At 44.7% G+C, this 23131-nt stretch overlaps 1 protein-coding gene across 2 annotated transcripts in view; it reads right to left on the bottom strand.

The window, feature by feature from the left end:
• The window catches only part of SLCO5A1 (solute carrier organic anion transporter family member 5A1), an 89543-nt gene extending 66903 nt beyond the window's left edge, over positions 1–22640 (bottom strand). The window contains exons 1-2 of one of the 2 annotated variants that reach the window (XM_054057641.1): positions 18019–22640; positions 16726–17919 (exon numbers count right to left, since the gene is read on the bottom strand). In XM_054057641.1, coding sequence (XP_053913616.1) covers positions 16726–17593 — 868 coding nt within the window. In that variant the 5' untranslated portion in view covers positions 17594–17919; positions 18019–22640. The remainder of the gene's footprint in view (positions 1–16725; positions 17920–18018) is intronic. The other variant, XM_054057642.1, reaches the window with a different exon arrangement.
• Positions 22641–23131: the final 491 nt, after the last annotated feature.

Raw genomic sequence — 23131 nt, 5'->3', positions numbered from 1 at the left:
GGCTGGCAACGAGCCACTAGTGGGGTTCCGCAGGGATCCACCTGAGGACCAGTACTCTTTAATAAATGTCCTGGATGCAGGACTTGAAGGTTTACTAACCAAGTTTGCCGATGACATAAAACTGGGGGGAGCTGTTGACACTCTTGAGGGCAAAGAAGCCCTGCAGAGGGATCTGGACATATTGGAGAGCTGTGCAGTCACCAACCCCATGAAGTTTAACAGGGGCAAGCGCCACTTTTTGCATCTGGGACACAACAACCCTAGATATACATACAGACTGGGGAGCAAGAGGCCGGAGAGCAGCACTGCAGAATGGGATCTGGAGGTTCTGGTTGACAGCAAGTTGAACATGAGCCAACAGTGTGACCTGGCAACCAAGAGGGCCAACTGTGTCCTGGTTTGCATCAAGCATGACATTGCTAGACGGTCAAGGGAGGTGATTGTCACAGTCTGCTCCACACTGGTGTGGACCCACCTCAAGTATTGTGCGCAGTTTTGGGTGTCACAGTATAAAAAGGATATCAAGCTACTGGACAGTGTCCAGAAGAGGGCACAAAGCTGGTGAACAGTTTAGAGAGGAAGTCATATGAGGAGCAGCTGAAGTCATGCGGTCTGTTGAGCCTGGAAAAAATGAGACTGAGGGGAGACCTCTTAGCAGTTTACAGCTTCCTCACAAGGGAAGGAGGAGGAGCTGAACTCTTCTCTCTGGTGATGAATGATAGGACCCAAGGGAATGGCAGGAAGATGTGCCAGGGGAGGTTTAGGTCACATATTAGGAAAAGGTTCTTCACTCAGAGGTTCACCCACTCAGGGTGGAGCACTGGAGCAGGCTCCCCAGGGAAGAAGTCATGGCATCAAGCTTAGCAATATTCATTTGGACATTGTACTCAGATCCATGGTGTAAATTTTGGGGTTGTCCTGTACAGGGATAGGAACTGGACTCAATGATCCTTCTGGGTCCGTTCCTACTCAGGTAATGACCTGTGATTCTGTGAGATGTCTGCTTGTCTGTGCAAGATGCTGGGAGAAAAACTTCTATTGCAGAGGAAGCAGACAGAGAGTGAGAAAGGGAGCATGGGAGTGATAAATCCCTCTATCCTCTTGCATTTATCATTCTGTAAATTATTTTCACTACCCAATATTGCATATAAACAAAGAGGTTTTATATTAGGCTGCTCCTCTACACAAGCACCATATTAATGAATAATGTATTATTATTAATTACAATATTACCTTGAAAATGTATTTGCAAGTGTGTAAAAAGAATACCAATGGAAAATGTACTGTTACCTATAGTGTGGGAGCTTCAAACACTCACAATAATAGAGGAGAAAAAAAAACCTGCAGAGAAAATATTCCACTGAAAGATGTGCTATGAGGAGGTCATCGTTCCACACAGGATATTAAAGAAAAATCCTCTTTTCCAGAGTACTTTTTCGCATTCAGGTAAACACCCCTCATTTGAAGTAAGTCGATGACTAAAGGAATCAGAGTTTCGGGCAGATGCTAAAAATTAATGTGTAAGCATTGGATGTTTGCTGCAGCTGCTTTTCTTTAGGCCAGCAGAGGAACCACAGCAGGCAGTCCGTGGTTCGGTCACCGTGTGTGATTTCAGCCAACACACTGGGGAACGTGTCTGCAGGCTGCTGCCCCAGATGCTCCCAAGAGCTCCCCAACTGTCTCCCTCCTTCCCAGGAGGCCTGGCAGCCACGGGCAAGCTCAAGGAGGGAGCTGATGCAGGATGAACTTGGCCCTGCCAGCAGTGGTGGAGGAGTTTGATGTCAGAGCAGCCAGGAGGTCTGATCCATGCTGTAGTCACAAAATCCTTGAACCCAGTGCCAGTGAAGTGTCAGTAGCACAACCCACAGTGAAGGGAAAGGAGCAGGGCACTAGAAGACCTCCCTCCAGGCAACACCTCACCCTGACATGGAACACATTGCTGACTGACAAAAGGGACAGCCTCCAGGGAAAATGGCCTCCAGATCCAATTCAAGTTAACACAAACCCTTTTTGAGGTTTTTTTTTTGCACTGTATTAACGGCATTTCAATGTTATTAAGGAGTCTGTAATCCAGAATTCAACTTGTACCTGTAAACTATTACCACAGTACTAACAATGTTGAGCTGGGGAGTCCCAGATGACAAAGGAAATGAAGTGGTATACACTTAAAAATTCCGCAGAATACAAAAACCAAAATGTTTCTGTTCAGCTTTCTTCTTGTGACATAAATAATCATTAAACATTGTGACTCTAATCCAGTACTCTTGATTTATTCCTTGGAGAAAGTATAGACTAATTACTGATATGTAACTCTTGGACCATACAGTAATGTGCAACAGGAATACTTTAGTCACACAATACCTGCAAAATCTGAATATATGTACTAACAGGCAATCAGTGCAATACAACAACATAATAAACGCAATGTGATATGGAAGTTTGCTGCCAAAATGGAACAATAAAGCTGTTTGTACAGATAACCATCGGCAGAAGAGGTGACATAAGGTTACATAAACACAGGCAATTTCTAAAGAAAACTGAAAAGTTTGTGGAAGGCCCCTGGCAGTTATCCAAAATGTCTGTGATTACAAGTACAACTCAGACAGGATTATATTAGTGCTCCTGCACAAAGAGTAAATCATCACAGAAATCATCCTTTTACTAATGCATACTGCTGAAACCCATCACAGAAACATTTACAAAATGTCAAAACAGGTAAGCCTGAAACCATAGAGCAGGTATTCTCAATAGGTGTGAATGGAAAAATTATCCTATCCAGCCCACTGGAGTCTAAATTAAAGTCTTTAACAATGTACTAGATGAAAACAGGAGCAAGAAGAGTTGCACAGAAAGCGGACTTCAAACCAAATGGGACAGTATTTCTATTTTCCACTCCAATTTGAAATTAAAGAGTAAAAATGCATGTCAAAATGTCAAGCTATGCAAATAAGAATACATTGATGGCTAAGCATTTTTCCATTAAAAGGACTTTTGCCAACCACCTCAGATTAAAAAAAATATACCTGTTTCCAAACTGTGGCACAATGGAAAATAAATCCTTTTTTATTTTTGCCTGATTGGTTTGATGACTTGAGAAATGTTTAACAAATAACAAATATTTTCATTATTCCAGACTTAAAAAAAATCAGTATAAAAATCCCAAGAGGACTTGTTACCTGTTTAAAAATTAAAAAGCTTTACAGATCAGATCCCACTCACATTCAATATAAGGTGTACTTCATTATCTTCAGGTGGAATGGGAACATGCCATAGTTCGACGTTACTTATTGTCTTTTCTGGAAAGCTTTTCTAAATCTAATGTTCATTAGAAGCCAAACTTGAGAACCACAAGACCAAGGCAGCAGTAACCTAGCATGACTCTGGTCCTCAGAAGCACAAAAGCATTAGTATTAATTAAACACCTCCAGACCTTCCTTTCTGTTCTGTCTGCACTTGCTGTGGAGCTAATTGCTTCTCTCCTCCAGCACACGCTCATTGTGCCTGCCCTGCTGCACAGCAGCCAACTTCATTTTTTCTAAATGGGATGAACAGCATGCAGATAGTAACTCTGATTACTACACATCCTTTTTGGGTGCCTCATAAGACAATTACAACATTTTATGCAGACTAAGTGATCTTACAATTTTGCTTCATCTGAATTTTACATATTAGGAAACGAGTTGAATTATAAAACTCAAAACCCCTGTGGCCTTTTTAAAACAAGAGTACCAATCAGAAAGACAAATAGAAAGGTCTTGATTGCAGCTGACATTACTCTTGTGAAATTTAGACATTTGCAGCTGGAGAGAAGGACTTAGTTAATACAAAGATTTAAAAGTACTAAGGAATTTAGGAGATACAAATGACAAATATGTTTATCAAAAAGCCAGCTCTGAACTGATGGCACTGACTTCTGCTCTATTATTACTTACTTCAGAATCCCACGTAAGAGGATTACTGTCTATTTTGGCACTATGTATAACAAGAGTATACAGCACATCACCAAGGGCTTGTACCAAGAGGCTGGCTCCTATCACCACCTGCACACACACATATTCTTCAAGTCAAATCTTCCACACCAGAAAACCACCAGCAGTCCGTTCCACCAGCTCCACACCATTTAGTTACTCAAGAAATGGGGGTGGGGGAAGCAAAAAAAGTCTACAAATCTTTTGCTTTTAATTTAGCATGAATGCAATACAGGCTAAATTTAGGGCAGAATTGATGTATTATTTCTTCAGTAATCATGCAGCTCCTCACACTCTATACCCTGTTTCAATAGAAAGGCAGCAAACAGCAGTCCTAAGAGCATCCCAGGACTCTGACACAGGCACAAGGGTTATGCTACCGTCTCTTCTAATGCTATGCTACTAATTCTTCTAATATCTCCAGACAGACCACGCAAACTCAGATTAATCCAGCACTAGAAGAGTTGCTTAGCCCAGCAGTTATATTTTGTAGAAATCCTAATGGTCTGACTACAAAGTAACTGATCTGAGCATCTTATTAAACTAGACAAGGGAAATTCACTACATTCCTAATGCATTATACCATTTTTTTCCTGTCAGGCACAATTCAAACAAAAAGCAGTTGGCTTATAGTGTAGGGTGCCTATCTGCTAGTATAAACCCCATGGCTACCTAACCCTTCTACCAAGACCACTCAGCAGTCCTCTCACTGACTAGACTATTATACCTTTTCCTGTAGGAAAGTGGTCAACCATGACCCAACAGTTAGCAAAAAATTTCAGTATGCCAACTTGGGCACACAATGAGATGTCATTTCTCACATACCCTGAAACTGTGACATACGACAGATCCCTTCTTCAGCCTTGGTAATACTCAAGATATGCATAAATATAGGCACAACTCCAAGAATTAAAAAGTATTGCACTGAATCAGACCCACGGTAAGCTCCGCTTTTTGTAGGATTTAAATTTGCAGGGTGATGATGCAGGGAGGATGAAGAGGGGAATAAGCATGAAGGGAAGTTAATTACAGATCTATCTGATCATAAACAGCTCATTTTTACCTCACCTGAATACTTAAAAATATTACTACTTACCCAAAGGAGTAATAGCTAATCTAATGACACCAGTGTAGGAACTGATGGTAGTTTGTACATTCCTTCATTTTTGCTCTGGCAAATTGAATCTCTTATCCTTACGGTAGGCTGAGAAGGCACGTATGTACCCAAGGCTTCTGACTCACTAGATTTAAAAGCTCTTTTCAACTCCTTTCCCAATAGCTGGCCTGGCAAATACTAGTCAATGAGTTTTACCTCATTTCTCACAGAAGGCAAATCTTTCTTTTAATTATCACAGATGCAAGGGTGCAGTAGCCTTACCCACTCTTTTTACTTTGACTGTCAAGGTGAAATGCCTCCCTGCTTGCTGTCTGTATCCTACTTGCTTCTGAGTATCCAAAGGTGGAGTTTATTGAGTTTATGGAGCTCCAGCTTTGGACGCTTATAACCTATAAATTCAGTAAGCATAAAAAAATGCCATAATCAAACCAAAAATCAACCGCTAGCAGATATCAAGTAAGGCAAGGAGAAAAAGCTAATGATGAAAGGTATTTTTTAATACTTCTGCCCAGTCTCAGGTGCACAGGTACTGCTAAATGCAGAAAGTACTCTTTTAAAAGGGCTCACCTTCCTTTTTCCAGAGCTTTTGGAAAAGCCACAGGAGTAAACACACGGAAATCATTGCCTATTTTGCTTCTGCAGCCAAAGAAGTTCACACTGCCTAGCTGTATCTTTCCCATTATGATCACTGTCCCATTAAAATATTTAGTCACTGAGGTCAAGAAATACACAGAGCTTCCACATATCAAGAGAGTTCAACAGCTACTTGGGAACTAAAATTTTGTGTACAGGTTTTCCATCAAACATCAATTCAGTCATTAGAATCATAAAATCATAGAATAGCTTGGGTTGGAAGGGACCTTAAAAATCATCTATCTAGTCCCAACCCCCCTGCCATGGGCAGAGGGGCGTCCCACTGGATTAGACTGCCCAAGGCCCCATCCAACCTGGCCTTGAACACCTCCAGAAATGGGGCATCCACAACTTCCCCAGGCAACCTGTGCCAGTGCCTCAACCACTCTCACAGTGAAGAAATTCCTCCTTATGTCTAATCTAAATCTGTCCCTCTCCAATTTATAGCCGCTGCCCCTAGTCCTATCACTATGTGCCCTAGTAAAAAGTCCTTCCCAGCTTTCTTGTAGGCCCCCTTCAGGTACTGGAAGGTCGCTATAAGGTCTCCTTGAAGCCTTCTCTTCTCCAGGCTGAACAACTCCAACTCTCTCAGCCTGTCCTCGTATGGGAGGTGCTCCATTAGTTCTGCCTTTGAAAATTATTTACAGTACGACATTGCACTACAGCGATGTCGTGCTGAGTTAGAGCCTCCATACCCTCCTTGTATAACAGGAACGCCAGGTGTGGTAACAAACTAACATCTGCTTGTTTTAGACAACCCCAAAATCACACTTCCTGCCCTCAGTCACGCTATTAGCAGAAGAAGCATAGTTTTCTGAAGTTCCTCTTTTAGGCTAGTTATATAACTTACCAGATAAATGTCTGGATTTGTGTGCATCAGCACTAACATATTGCAGACTCAAAAGCTCATGTGTTATCTATATTCCCCCATGACTACAAAATTTCCCAAGGGATCCCTTCACTCTGTCACTAGATAGCTGCATTAAATCAAGTTGATATAAATTGTCCATCGTGTTTACACAAATTACGGACTGTAATATTATGTAGTGGTCTTCTCAAAATATTTTACCTTTTGAAATCAGAGGGTTATTACCGAAGCAACTTGCAATCCAAAAGGTTATACTCTTCATTAAACTTCTTTGCTCACTGCGATGAAGTAACAAACAGTATTGATTATATATTCAGATTAAAAAATCACAAAGGGCTTAACTATTTTGTTATTTTGTGAACTCCAGCTACTGGAGAGACATGTCAGGCTAAAACAGGAAATAGTGGGGCGGGGGAAAGAAAAGCATGGGCAGAAGCAAAGACTCTCTGTTCACTCCATCTACAAAGGTACGCAGCCTTGTCAGGGTCTTTCCTGGACTCCACAGATACTTATAGCTGCTCCTTCAGCCGTCTCCATGGACTCCATCTGGAACTGGCAGGTGCTCCCAGGCCCAGAGCCCCTTCTGGCTTCGCCCACCACCACCTCAAACCACACCAGAGAAGAGCACTGCTGGTCCCACACCGTTGGCACTAAACCTCCCCTTCTCCTTCACCTCTTCTGTTTTTGATTCAGATGAAAAATCCCACTTAACCAGCATCCTCAGGGATGTGGATTCATGTGATTTCATGTGGGTTTGTCCTCTGAGCCTATGAGCTGCTTTCTTTGGGACCTTTGATGGAGAAGGCAGTGTTTTCAGTCATCTTACACCTAGCAAAATGTACTGAGTCAACAGCTTAGCTTAATACAGCAATTTAAGTACAGGGAAAATCTAACACACAGCAAGATCAAGTAATATATTACAGAGTATTTCCTTTAGATATTTAGAGGCACAAGTAAGGTTTGCTTAACACAGTTTGAGTAATTACAGATTAGCAGCCATCATAGTGTGCTCACGGCTACTTCACTATCTAGTTTGGCCTATCTACAAAAATGCGTTTCCTAATATGACTTCTGGGGAGGCCAGGTATTCAGATTTTAATCTCACCAGGGACTGGAGAAGTGGGAACCAAGGTGTGATTCTGAGCATGTGACTTCAGGAGCACACTGGCACCTTTGAGTGCCTACATGACTCCTGAAGTCAAGTGCTGCCAATAAATCTGTGATAAACACTGGGGTATACAACAGGTTGAGTATTAAAGAGCAAATACATAGTCTGGCTAGCAAAGCATCTGTCAGAATATACATTCAGTAGTGTACTGATAATCTCAAATATTCTGACTCTAGAGGATAGCTTAATTAATCCAGAAAGGAAAGGATATGGCCACAGAAGAATCTATCCAGGATCTACTTTTTATCCGTTAGAAGAGGCTGATTGAAAACAGACAGATAAATATGGAAATTTCTTGCTAATTTATAAAAGCTTACTGAATTCCAGCAACTGAAGAGTTGGTAGCTGGTTTCAGACCAGCACTGGATTTTAAGAAAATCAATCCTGAGACACTCTCCAATCTTTGACTCTAATCCTGTAAGCAACAGTGATAAAAGCAGAGGCTATCTGTCAGATTGAGGTCCTACTATATTGAAAATGGAGAGGAGAATTGAAGAGGAACAACACAGGTGCATATCAGTGGATACGCAATACTATTTTGCGAGTACTGGTGGGAAGAGTGAGGGGATGCTCCTGGCTGGGAACTCCCTGTGTCCTCTGGGATGAGGTCCATTCCGGTGGGACTCTCCAGCTCTGGAGGCATTGTGGTGTTTTGGAAATGCCCCAAAACCTGGTGTCACCCCCATCCAGCACCCACTGACCCCAGCCAAGCGCTGTACGAGCTGCAGACCCTGCGAGTAGCACCTATTCCAGCACCTGAAGGGGGCCTACAGGAAAGCTGGAGAGGGGCTATTCATAAAGGCCTGTGGGCACAGGAGGAGGGGGAATGGGTACAAACTGGAGAGGGGCAGATTCAGACTAGACATTAGGAATAATTTCTTCACTATGAGAGTGGTGAGGCACTGGCACAGGTTGCCCAGGGAAGTCGTGGCTGCCCTATCCCTGGAGATGTTCAAGGCCAGGTTGGATGGGGCCTTGGACAGCTTGACTTAGTTGGATGTCCCTGCCCATGGCAGGGGAGTTGGAACAACATGATCTTTAAGGTCCCTTACAACCCTAACTATTCTATGATTCTATGATTCTACTTCATGTGATACAGTTCACATTGAGTAATCCTTTTATTTGCTTATTCAACTTACAAGTAAAAATATACACATCTTTGTCCAACTGCAGCCGCTGGGAACTCTCCATGAGACAAGTTAGAAAGTAATTCACACAGAGTACAATGCTTTTCATTGGTGTAATATATCTTTGCTGCTAAGTAAGCTGAATTGGTACTTTCAGATTATTAGGTGTAACAGCAGTGTAGAACAGCACTTGAGTTTCTGTGTTCACACTACCCGATTTCACAAGTAAGAACAAATTCACTGTGGCAGAAGAGAAGGATGGAGGAAACAGAAGATGAAAGGGTTCGCTAGCTCTCCTGTTACCACCACCATGCAGTGTATCTGAATTTCTGGCCTTGTGACAGCACAGCAGATGCCCAAACTACCAACTGGTCAGCAGCAAAGCAGGGCACAGCCCACAGTTCTCCATACTGCTGGACACTGACATATTCGCTTCCATCATGGATAATGTCCTATTGTTTCCTGGCACTTGGAAGAAGTTGGGGTACGGATCCAGCTGACTCAAGTGAAATTAGCTTGCATGCACGATGCAGAGTTGTCTGCAGTCATAACTTCGCTAGCTCCAGCCCATGTGCCCAGATTGTCCAACTCTGCTATGGCAAAAGCACCACAGTGCTTGAATAAAAGCATAAGACTCAGAAAGCCAACAGGTTGTTTGCTCCTTGTACGAAGCCCCCAATTCTAGAGGTTCCTCAAAGAAAACATTTCTGTCTTCCAACCATGTCACTTCAGAGCCTTCAGATTACAGCCCTAACAACTCCCAGCATCCCCACAGCTGCTGAGGTGGGTTTGCAGTTGTATTGTTGGACTTGGAGCCAAAATTCTGACACCTCTGGCAATGATTCACAGTAAGGCAGGCAAACAGTTTGCCCTGCCATGAAAGTCCAAGTGACACCTTCTCATCCATCAGAAGTACCAGACTGAGAGAGAGCTAACACTTTCTTTGACTCCTACAGTCAACAGAGGCAACAGCTGCGAGAGGGAACCAGTTGAAATATGTGCGCATTTTGCATAGTAACTTCTCAACTGTTTTCAAAAGAAATTAGAAAGGTATGTAAAAATAAAAAACTGTAAAATTGATTTCATGTTTCCCCAGTAATAAAGGTTTTAAAAGTGCTATCAGATGAAAAAGACTAAAAACAGTATTAAAAAGAGAGTGTGAGACTAGCATCTAGTATGATTGAGCTGCTTTTCTGCTCTTCTCATCTAGAGATGATATCTATGTACCTACTTTAAAAATCAAAATTGTAAGATGCTGGCCTTCTGGATGAAAGGGAGGTGGAGCTTTGTTTATATAATTGTCCATTCTCCCTACAAAGCCATGACAGAAACCTTCATATCTTTAAACGATGGTAGAGAGAAATCCAGCCTCCTCTCTTTTGACTGTATAAGCACTTTTGCAGCAATTAAGAATGCCCAGGTGAGGCGGCCACTGAGTGAGACAGAGTTCAGGAAAATGCCTGAAACACAAAGCATCTCCAATCCACTTGCAACAGGAGTAGTTACCGTGACCCTTTACAAAACAGTCAGAGTATCTAGCAGACAGCTAAAATTTCCAGCCCCCGGGCAATGAGACACTAGATCCCAAGGCTTCAGTTCCTGGGAAAAGGCACAAACAAGCTGTTACTTAAAGGACACTTTCATGTCTAAGTTTCCAAGCTTCTCCGGGGACCCAAGCGGTTTCGGATGCTTGTCTGCCACACCAGCCCTGCAGCAAAGTTCACCAGAGCAGAAAGGAGCTGCACTTCAAGAAAACATCACTCCCAAGCTCAACCAGGTGAAAAGGGCACTTTTGGCCTCAGAAACAAAATGCTAAGTATTTTGACAAATGCTAAGCAAGGAAAACAATTGGACCTAGGACTTTAGTGAGTTTGAAACCTCTGGATCCCACACAGATTTTTCTCAGGAAAGCAACAGTCAGGGAAGTATGTGCATAAGCCTCTCCTTGCTCCAGAGAAGGGCAAAGCACGTTTTTCCAGTCATTCCAAGTGACACTTTGTCAAAACAGCTGCTTGTGAACGTTGACACAGCTAATGGCAAGGACACAATCGGAGAGATCCAGAGAGCATCCCTTAGGGCCATGACAGGGCAAGTGAAGGTATATCACTCTCATTAAATCTCACCAGCAGGAAACTTCAGATGAAAAACTGCCCTCAACTTTCATCAAACCTACTGTATGCATATACTGCTCACATGGACACAGAACCCCACCTTCTCTAAATGGATAAAGACATTGTATCTAGGAGTATACTGTGGAGAAAAAAAAAGTATCAGTCCACCTATGGACCAGGAGACTAAACTGGAGAAAAGTAAAATTTATCTTCCTAATATTTCCTCAGTTATAGGAAAGAGCAATAAAACTGCATAGGGCTATTTTAAATAATTACTAGGAACTGTGACTGCTGCCTGATCAGCATTTCAAGAAAAAGGTGTTATAGAAATACTAGAGAACTACAATACTGAGCCCTCTGTGTGCCAAATTATCTGTGTGGGAAAACAGCATAATCCACCTGTGTAACCCACAATTACTTCACTTGCACTCCAAAATGCTCTCTATGCGCTCTCTACACACAGCCGAAAGAGCACAATGTGCTCAGCCTGCAGTTAGCTCTGCCCCACTGAGTGTGCAAACAAAGCAAGCACCTGTTTGTACAAAAAAGTTTGCTGATGGGTCAAGTCTTCGTGTTAGTCTGTGGATAAACCAAGATGTGGCTTTCACTCAGACAAACTAAAATCCCATATTTGAGGAATAAGCTCAGCACACTGCTCTTTTACAAAGGAAATGCAACAAGCAATAAAAAATGCTGGTGAACATTTTTGCCAACTTTAGCTTCAACGCCCTTTTGCTTCAATTTTTGATCTATAAAATCCTGCCTCTTCACAGACATGCTGTAAAAATAAATGTACTATGTCTGTAGGGTTTACCGACTACAGGGATCAATTCCGAGAAAACCCTGTAGAAAACTTGCCTTTTCAGATATCAGGTAGCAAGAAGCATGTTCAACGTAAACCGCAAGTGGTCATGGGCTGAATGATGAAAATAAAATGAAATGCTGGTCAGCTGTTTCATTGCTTCAAGACAGTCCCTCCCATCCAGCTAGAAAGTTGATCCTGCCTTGGAAAACCTCAGTGATCTTGCATCGTACATACAGAGGACACAATGCCCTCGGCAGGCTCCAGCTCCCATCCTCCAATGGCATGTATAACCCCAGAAGTGGCCAAACCATGACAAATCAATCAATCAAAGTGTCAGAAAAATGCAGTGCTTCCCAGGCCAGTATCCAGGCAATAGTGGGTTATGGAGGCACAGCTCATTCTGCAGTTGGACGGCCTCACGACCCAGCAGGCAGAAGTGGTGGGTTTCTGACAGAGTAGGTGAAGCTACTCCTCCTACCTTCTCCTTCCAGGTGGGACATCAATATAAGGGTAAAGAAATACAATAAATACCATCAATGTATTTGGGAAAGTCTGTAAAAGACACAAGGGGTACACAGAGCATCCACTTGTAAAACACTGGTAAGAAGGTGATTTCCAAGTAGAATATCACCACAGTAAAACAGTTTACCTAATGCTAGAAATAGTACTCCACAAACAATCCTCATGAAAACAAAGCTAGAGTCCAAAATATTTTTGAAACTAGTGTAAATATTTATTCTTTTTCCAGGTTAGGAAAGGATTTTACTTTACTGGCTCTTGAGCCATTATCTGCACCAACCCCATTTACACAGGTTTATCCAATTTTTTAGCTCTTATCTCATAAAAGCTTTATTTTTTCATTTTGTAATTACAGTTTGTTTCCAAAACTATGGAGAGTCTGCATAAAATCAAACCGACTTAGATCCTTTTCCCATATCATATCTTAACCAGCCTTTAGCATTCTGGAAACTGAAATAAAACATCCTTAGCACAATGGCTAATTCATCCACTTGTCATTTTTGTGGGGTTCTGGTGAAAGCCATTCCTGAATGCTTAAATATTTACATTAATGTAATATTTCTTAAAACCTAACATTGATTTTATGTGCTTTAAATTTTGAAGTAAATTTCTTTTTCATTACAATACCCATTGGCAAAATATTTAAAAATTATTCAGGCACTGTAATGCCACTACTAATACTTCCCTTTCCAAGTGTAACAGTTAATTTTAAGGAACTGCTTATAAAATACATGATAGAATCATAAGGTGAACTCACTCAAGACAAGCTATTGGATGCCTACAAAAAAAAAACAGCATAGAAAAAACTCACTGAGTTTAACTGTCAGAATTTGACAAGTAGCAGAAAAAAACATCAAGAGTACAAAGCAAGACCTGTGAAGTCCAATTTGACACCAAACTGAATTGCAATTAATTTAATTCATTCATTCATTAAAAGGAGAACCTGCACACTTTGGGCAGCTGATGGCAGACCTGCTACCATACAGCCGAGCACATACGGGAGAGACTTTGGGAGTGGACAAAGACAACTTAGTAATTGCCCAGTTTTAACAGGAAGTGTGCAACTTTCATTTTGGATTATCTGTGATTAAGGGAGACGGTTCTTACATTTCCTAGACACCTGTTACAATCATAACTTGTTTCCAAGCCTGTTGTCATACATTTTCTCAAAGTTAGCATCAGAGCATCAAAGCACCACCAGCTTTAGGGGGCAGGAGGACCCGGAGGTGGCACCGCCTTCACAAGGAAGAAACATCCCACAGAGGAGAGAGCTTGCACATTGCTATGCAGGCGGCCCAAACACACATCCCTGCTTGGCACCTTTGTCCTACTAAAAATGACATAACACCTTGTAAACTGGCATAGTGCCACTCTAACAGATGGACTTAAGTGTAGGCAGCCAAGAGACTATGTATAAGCATCAAATATGTTTTTTGAGAGCAGGACTCCCAGTCCGGAATGTTAAAACAGCTGTCCACATTGAGCTTGCATGCCTACACTTAAGAGGATATGCTATCGCCACTCGAGCCCTGAGCTGGATTAACTTAGAAAATAAATAAAACAGCTTCCGCAGCCACATAAGGTGAGTTTTTGCAGAATCAGGATTAGTGATACTCAGGGGGGCTTTACTGACCTACGATTAGTGGGAACACTTGCACGGTGGAAGAGCTCTTCAGTCCTCCAGCTCAGCGGAACTTTTACCATGTGCATGCTTGTAAACTGACGTTTCTCATCTGATTGCATCTTTATACGTTAGGTTTCTTCAGAAAAAAAACACAGGGTGCAATACCAACGTGATTACAAACAAACATGTTAGTGACCTTCCACTAAAGTTGAATCAGAGGACACATGTTTTTTTAATTAACTGTGCTCACTCAGAGGCATATATCTGTGTGACTTGGATTTGCTTCACCAGGCTTTCCTGTCTTTTCAAAGCCTCTCATCTTCCATGGCCCACTTCTAGACCTTTTGTTAGCTCATGCAAACATGTGCAAAAATACATTTTACATTTTTACATTATTTGAATAGCTTGCTCCAAGAATAAAATCATACTGACTTGAGAAATAAGTATTGCATAACGCAAGGCGTGTGGTGGCTGGCCTGCAGAGCCATGCCCTGGCCATCTCTAGTCTGTCCCCACATTTGACTGAGCTGCCCGCCACCCACAAATCCCTCTCTTCAAGGACATGAAACATTCCACACATCTGACAAACTCCAAAACTCCTGTTTGCGCACATCAACATACCGAACAATGCTCTTTTTTTTTCCACTGAACTCAGGTTTTGCCCCTCAAAAAGTCTAAAGAGAGGTAAACAGTCAAACCTGAACAAGTAAAAGTTTCCTCAGAATTGCACACTATTTTAAAAAGAGACTACCAAGATTTCTAATGTCAAGCAACATTCCTTCCAGCTCAGAGTGGCTTAAAGACTGAAAGGAGGTGACAGTACATTTTACCTGATGTTTAAACATGCTTTGTGCTCATTCTATTTCTTCCCTGTGGACACAATCAGATCATGGGCATAAATTTTTTATGTACACTTTAGCTGGGTACCTCACCTTTACTTTTGTAAATCACTGCATATGAACTTCAACGCTACGAGGGTATTCCCAGTATAGATCAAAGCTGCCGTCGGTGCCTGGTGACAGGGTTACACACAGTCTTCCAAGAGCTGCTGGTGTCTTTTACCTTTGTTAACTTCAAGGCTGATCTTTGCCGCAATTAAAAGCTACCCAAGACACTTTATTACAATTTCCTGTGCTAGAAACACTCCAGTGGCAGGCACAGTTTCTCCTGCACAGTGAGGATCTCCAACTGCTGACCTTGCTTATCCCTTCAGTGATGACTTCTTCCTCCTCTCACACTGTTCATCTCTTTTACCTTTCATTCCTCACCTCTCCATTTCCCTTTTTATGGTGTTTCTGAGGACTGTATGAAATCATCTATTTGCAAAAGTTGCAGCCCCCTCTCTGCTGCTCCAAACTATAGTAACTAGCTTCAGACAAAGTGCTTTGTTTTTTCATACTGCCAATGAAATTGTTTCCAGGTTAATCTGAATTTTGGTACCACTTTTCTGAGAGAGGAGGAAGAGCAGGAAGACACTTTGTCAAATATTTCATAGGGTGGATTAGCAATAGTGTGAAAACAACAGAAAAAAAACACAGATAACACCTCTCCCTCCTTCTGAAAACACACGGTGTCTCAGGCTTTCTTAAGACATCACATATAGGGTGCGCATAGCTTTAAAATAGTTCAGAGAACAGTCAAATTGCTGAAGAACAGGTCAAAAGGAATGAAAATACTGGTCTGGATCACTACTTTTGCTTAATACAGTTATTACACACAACGAGTCTATTCCTTTCATGTTTGTCTATTTTACATGGAATTATTATCTCCACTGTTATCATAAAGCTGAAACAATTTGAACTGCAAACTGTAAGGCTGAGCACCCAAAACCCTTGACAGTGCTCTCAGCCCCGTAAGTGTCTCTGCTTATTTGAAAAGAAGTTCAAGTAGTATGTCAGGTTCATTTCTTACAGAATCATGTAAGGTACTGACACAAATTCAAAGTCAATCTTCTTACACAGTACGCATACTATCAAAACTGTATGGTGTTCATTATCACATTCAAACTCCCCAAAAGTTCAGTACCCCGTTATCTAAGAAATCTCGTTGTCCCATCCTAATAATGACTATCAGGAAGACCTGTCTGTACCTGCACAAAAGCCAAGTGCCAGAACAGACCCTCATCTTCTTGTGTCCCTTGAGCTCCCATAATCTAGTTCTTAACCCTGAATGTTTCACTTTTCTAATCAGCGTTTTCTTAACCCATGCTGAATTGCCAGATGATTTACCAATGCCAGCAAAAATTCATTGTTAGTTAAGACCAGCGAACGCTGGAAAAGTAAAACGAAGCATACCAAAATCTCTCAAAGTGCTTATAAAACACTAACATCATAGACGCAGACTCCAGGCTAAAAGCATGCCGGCCAAACCTTAGAAATATACAGGTTCCGTATCAGCAAAAAGAAATTTTAATGGGCATGGCAAACTTTAACATTGCTTTCTGGAGAAGTCACCGACTCATGCCAAGTGCAGAGAAGTTTCAGAGAAATCGACCTTCTCCGCTGTCCCGTTGCCTGTGCAGCAGGGTGTGAGTACAGCAGCCCTTACACACATTCCCTCAGCTTCACCTGTTACTGCTGTTCACAGCTCCACAAGGGGGGGGGGGGGGGGGGGGGGGAAGCATTTTAAATTATGAAAGCAAGGCAATTTTACTTCAAAAGTTCACTTCGGAAGGAAAGCTTAGCACATGCGGTTCAGAAGGAACAGGGCAGAAGTACGGTAAGCTGGTGCCTCAGAGAGATCTGGGGTTCAGCCTTCAGAGAACCCCGGTACTCAGATGCCTTACCTAGGTAAAGCGAGGCGTTTTCTTTCTTGACATTGTCATCCAAGTAGGTTGGTCCCAAGGTGTAGATGGGTGTCGAGCCCATGCCGATGAGGATCTGGGCACAAATGAATAAAGCTACATAGAGAGAGTGGTCGTTTCCCCCGGAGTCCTTAACGCAGGCCGAGGAGTCCCACTGCTCTTTGGCAGTGCCATTGCCAGTCACGCACAAGCCGTCGTTACTGACGGAGGAGTTCAGCTCCTGGATCTGGTACGGCGGGGAGATGAAGTGAGGTAAGGAGAAGAGTGCAGCCCCCAGGGCGATGAAGAACCCCCCGACGGCCAGCCAGAGCGGCCTCCGCCCGCGCCCCCCGAAGTAGCTGATGAAGACCACCACCACCAGGCTCCCGATGTCGAAGCAGCTGACCAGCAGCCCCGACTCCGAGCTCTTGAGGCTGTATCTTCGCTCGATGGTGGTGATGACGCTGCTCAGGTAGCCGGAGACCATGAGGGACTGGATGAAGGTCAGGAAGCACATGCACACCAAGAAGAAGCGCGAGTCCTCCAGCACAGCCCGCAGGCACGCTCCCCCCGGGGGCGCCGCCAGCAGCACCGCGGGCGCCCGCAGCCCCAGCGGGGGACCCGGGGACACCCCGCTCTCCGAGCTCCGCGGGGGGCGCCGGGCATCCCCGGCGGCGGCCTCGCCCCGCCCGTCCCGGGGCGCCGGAGCCGCGGCGCAGCTCCGCGGGGCGCCGCCGACCCCCCCGGCCGCCAGGGGGGAGCCGAGCGCGCCCCCGCGGCCCCGCGGCACCGCCCCGCCGAGCGCGGGGAGGCTGCGGCAGCGCGGCGTCTCGGCCGGCCGCTCCGCCCCGGGGGTCCCCGCCGAGGCCATGCCGCGGGCTCAGAGCAGCCCGGCCGCCTGCATCGCCGCGCGCCGAGCGAGCGGAGGGGCCCGGCGGGAGCGCAGCATCGCGGGGAGGGGAGGAGGGAGAGAGGGAGGGAGGGCAGGGGGTGGCCCTAGCCGCGGCCGCCGGCCGCCCCGCCGCACGTGCCAGCCAGAGTCCTTTGTGGCTCCATCCTCCCTCGGGTCGCTCGAGGGGCCGCCCGCACGCCGAGGCGTCCCCGCTGCCCGGCGGGTCCCGCTCGCCGCCGCCGCATGCTCAGCAGCCGCCCGCCCGCATCCTCCGCTCTCCCGGAGCTCCGCAGGTCGCTGTGGCTCTGCGGGGCGGAGAGAGCAAGCACGGCAGGTCAGCGGCGCCCGCCCCCGCGCCCCCCGCCCCACCGCCCCGCCATCCGCCTCGAACCCCGGGGATTTACATAAGAGCGGGGACGGGCTCGGCCGCGGGGCTCGGCCGGAGCGCGACCCGTTCGTTTGGCGCCGGATGCGACAGCCAAAGGTCGCCGTGCCGAGCCTTTTATTTTCCAGCCTAAAAATAAACACGCCGAAATAAATACTCCGCTACGAGCCGCCGGCCCGGGGAGCGGCAGCGGGCGGGGAAGAGGGGGAACGAAGCCGCAGGCGGCGCCCCGGGGCTGACCCCGCGGCCCCGGCTCGCCCCGGGTTCCCCCGCGATCGCCGAGCGGTGCCCGGCCCTGCCTACCCGGCGGCGGAACACGCCTTTTGCCTCCTTTGTCCGCTTTTGTCTGCCGGTACGAGCCGGCGGAGGGGCGGGCGGGGAGGCAGCGGCAGCCCCGGCAACCGCGGCTCTGCCCCCGCCCCGGGGGGGGTGCGCCGGGCTCCCTCCTCCCGGCCGCCGCGGGGGAGAAACGCGGAGCCACTCACCGCGCCCGGAGCCGAGCTCCCACCCGTCCCCCAGCGCCGGGTGCCCCTCGGCCGCCTCCCGGGAGGAGCGCAGGCGCGCCCGCCGCCGGGCGCTCGCATCCCCGCCGACCCCTCCTCGCCACCCGCGGGGAACCGGGGCACGGCCGGGGGGCTGCGGCTGCGCCCCCGGGGCTGGGAGAGGCAGCGAGCACGGGTGTCAGTCCCGGGCGGCGTTTGGGATGCTCCGTGGTGTTGCACCGTGGTTTCTAAAACCAATTAAATGTCCGGGAGGGGAGACCTGAGATACAGCTTGTGCTGAAAAGTGAGAAGGGACAAAGGAGTGTTTATTTGTTTAGGCGAACAGAAGGCTGGGCCACCCGGTGATCCGTTTTCTCCAGGCTCGTTTCTCCAATAGGAACCACCTTCAGAAATGGTAAACGCGCACAAAACTGGGCAAAGTACTTTCGAGTTTACTCCTCACAGAGTTTCTTCTTAACCTCCTTCTCTCAATTTGTGTAGTATCCTGAATCGCACTGTTAGTTTTATTTTTCCTCTGAAGTCTCTGTTTATAAAGCCCCAGTACTAAGCTAAGTTAGATAGTACTATGAAGCATTACATTAGTTGTGATTTGGTGGAGCTTGAACTGATGAGGTATTCCTCTTTTTGCCCTATGTTTTACCATAAAATAATGTCAAGAAATACATTAAAGACATAGAATATCCTATACATTTCTGAATAGCTACTGCTTTTCTGGCAGGATAGAGGATTTACCTTTGATTTTCTTCCCCTCCTTAAAAACTAAAGTGGTTTAGACTGACTCATTACTTTTGTTATTTATTTATAATTATGATAATTTCATAGAATATAATTTTCAACTTCTATCAAACTTGTGTTTGATACCTCTTTGTACTTGCTTAGCCTTCAGATAACTCAAACCCAACACAGCCAAAACAATACTTGTTTTTTCCTAGGTTTTCACCGTATTTCCGCTGTTGATAAGTTACCTCGAGTTCAGTGATTGTCTAGGCATGTAGTTTTAGAGTTCTCTTCAATTCAGGTTTTCAACAATCCTTGAAAAACTCATCTCAATCATTCTCCATCTCAGTGGAGGCCCCTCATAAGGTCCCTGACAGTTTCTTCTGTCTCATCATCCCACAGCTTTCTTTTACTGCAGCTCCTCTCTTGGTTTTGTTCCTCTTCTGCTGTCAGTCCCTCAGGGTCACAGTTTCCTTCATGCCAGCTTTGGCACTCAGCTTAGTCCTTAGTAAAGTGGTTCAGCTCAGAGAGGCGGCACGAAACTGGTCGAAGGGAAAGAGACCTTTTTTGCTGCTTTTATGTGCAGGAAGTCCGCTGGGGAAGAGAAAGAAAGGATAGACCTCGTTTCAACAACAACAATGTCTTAATTCGACCCAGTCATCTCATCGAGCCATCCCTAAGAACACACGCATAGTTCAGCTGGTACATAGTAACCCATTAAACTTCAGTAACTCCATTGCACTTGAACTAGTAAAAGAACCAATAACTGCAGTTTATAAGCTTTCTGGATCGTGTATTTAACATCATCTTTGGGATCTTGTTCTACTACCAGGATCCCTAGGCATTATTGTCTAAAGCAAAGAATTTCATGAGATCACAGAATAACAGTAGATATAACAAAAGTATTCTCCAATCCCATGGGAAAGTATAAGGGTGTAGCATTCACAGCCTTCACAGCAGTTGCAAAGAGGTACAGTGTCAATTATTTCTGCAGTGACAAATCTATCAAAAGATAAAATTGTCCTTAGGACTAGGTAAAGGTGTTTGTTTCAGGAAGTTGCTCCAGCTGATTACAGCTGTCAAAATGCCTGACTTCCATGTTTACTTTTGGTTTGGAATACTTAAGTAACAGGTTAGCTGAGCAAAGAGAGTATTTGTAGTCTGCAGTGGGTATGAGCATCCAGTGCCAAGAGATGAATGGGAAATCAGTAGTACTCTCTTCACTTGACAGGTTGATTATAGAAGGTGGATCACTGGTACCCAAGTTCACGATAAAACCTAAACGTATAATACTTACACAAACTTTTCAGCTTTTGAATTTTCACCATCATGAATTTTAAATATCTGCTATCCTTCAAGCACAAGTTAGTGAGAAACACTGTTAGGACTAGTAGGAGACAGGCCCTTCATCTTAATAGTGCCTGCATAAATTCCTAGCTGACAAACTCCTTCCCATGTGGGCTGCCCTGGACATTCCCACAGCACTGTTCTTTGAGGGGCACAGCCTCCTGGCAGAGAGATGACAAGCATCAGCAGAGGGGGAGAGCTGTGCAGCAGCTCAGGCTGGCTTACTGTCATGTGGTCTTTAAGTTTCAGAAGAGGAGGTAAAATCTGCAAAGATACCATCTTTTTAAGGTCACACTTTAGTTATGGTGGATTTGGGTCCTTATGTGTACTTGCTAGCCCAGGGAACTGCTAACACCAAACAAGGTGCCTCAGCCTGGTCTGTTCCAGGCAATGAAGCAGGAAAAACACAGCTGAAGGGTGGTGTGAATTGATAGCTCTGCTTTTTCTTCAATGTTTGACATTTCTAGCCAGGTTTTCCACTCAAGGCTATGCCACAAACACAATAAATCTACACACTTGTCTTCTTTCCGCTTTAGTCTAACACTTCTGCTGTCATTTTTGGGCAACATCTGCTCTTCATTTTGAGCCCAATATTAATAAAGCAATAAGCAAAACAGGATGTGCATTAGGAGGCTAATGGGTCCTCCTGGAGCGTGAGCGCTGGGAAGCATAAAGCGAAAGGACAAGTAACTTCACTCCTCAGGGACCCTCACCCAGCTAGTGTCCTAATGAATTCTCGAGGGCAACTCTCTCCTAGGAGGGAGCAGGTCATTATTTTTATTTGGAATAAAACAGACATTTATTACAGCAAATTCTAAACTAAAGAGCTCATTTAGTACAAGAAATGAGCTTAACTGCAATCAGATATTGTTTAGATAAGTCTACCTTAATATTTTTCAGTCTCCAGAGAAAAGCTACCTACAGTTTCTTGAATGAAATAAAGTAGTAGTGAATGCAAAGGAGGTGCAAAGCAGTAGGAGAATGGAAGACAAAAGAAAAACAGTCACAGAAATAACAATTAAAGTTAGGGGCAACGGTTATCAGCATTAAAACTGTATGTATCAGAGAAGAAAGTGTTACCTTTTCACACTGAGGTCATTCTTTTACATTGTAGTCTGGCCTGTGGGACTGAAAATTTTAGCTTATAAATTGAGAATTTTAATGACATAAGAGTAGAGGGCAACATTGCAGGGGGAAAAAGTGTTTCAGGCTGGTCTTAAGTTTGCCTCGAGCCTGCATGCCATGGGGGAAAGGAAAACTGTGAGCCAAGGGTGAGCACAGCACAAGCAGTGCTGTGCATTCCCATCCAGGGAACAATCCCACACATCCACAGCAGAGCCAGGGTGGTGGGAGAAATGGCTTTAGTTGGCTTTTCAGTAATCATTGGGCACAGCGAGGTGGTGAGCTGGGCGTGCATCAGTGCAGAGGGCCCAGTGAGAAGCAGGAGGTGATAAGGTTGTCTGCGAGGGGTAGCACAGGCAAGGCCATGAGATGCCTTGCCCATCACAGGGCTGAATCTGGCACCATGCCTGTGCACACAGGCTCCACTTTGAGTGCCTGGTAGCAGGATAAAGCCCAAGCCACCTAAGTCATGGTGATGGTTCTGTAGGGCTTACTGTTTTATTTTAGAAGATGCCAAGTCTCAGCCGTGAATCTACTTGGGATAATTTTAAAAGTTATGTTCGAAATTAGACTTTTCTTCTCAAGGCAAACCCCAATGTTTAAGTGTGTTTATCTGAAAAAGCTAGTTGAGTACCCCATTCCTCCTTCTCCTAAGCTGTAACAGAAAATAAAAAGAAGAGCATGCAACCATTGTTGTTATGACTGCTTACCTTCATATAAACACTGGAAGTATTTCATTTATTAATCTGCTTTGTTAAACTTTGTTGGTGTAACGTTCATTAAGTACTTTCTCTCTAAAGAGAGTTCATAGAAACTGTTTGAACCACTAGTTTAGAAAACTAGCTATTACTCTGTAACTTGTACGTGCAACTTCAAACACACTTTAATGTTTGTGTAAAAAAGCTAGTGTCATCTTAAAAACGCACTGACTTTTAATTATTTATGTCTATCTCCTATGCAAGTACACACAGAAAAGCTCTTATTTTGAAAAATAAATTTAATTGTAAAAAGTTGTAGTTCCTTTTAAACATAAGGAGTATAAATAATAAAGGAAAATTAAAAAAAGAAAGGAAGAAGAAAGAGCATAGAAGAAACAAGGTGAGACTAAAGCATGTTTGCCTTTTCTACATGCCATTAACCTCTGGAAATCATATTGATAAATGCTAAGTGACAAACTAGGTGGCAGGGGCTCTAATTCCCAGTTCTGCAACATGTCAGACTGTGCTAGGAATTTGTCTGGGGGGTGGAGGATGCCGAACGCTTTCAGAATCACCAAAGGACCTCCCGATGGACAATCTTTCAGGTCTGAGGAGAGCCATAAGGGCTTCCTCCATCCCTGTGACGGGGGGAGGAGCATGTCCTTTCCTCCACTCAGGGGTTGTGCTGGAGCCCCTCACTTGGGCACTGCTGGGAGCCGAGGCTCTGGGCAGCTTTGAGCCACAG

Source organism: Cuculus canorus, chromosome 2, assembly GCF_017976375.1.
Source record: "Cuculus canorus isolate bCucCan1 chromosome 2, bCucCan1.pri, whole genome shotgun sequence".
NCBI lineage: Eukaryota > Metazoa > Chordata > Aves > Cuculiformes > Cuculidae > Cuculus > Cuculus canorus.
This window is presented reverse-complemented; position numbering and strand designations above follow the sequence as displayed.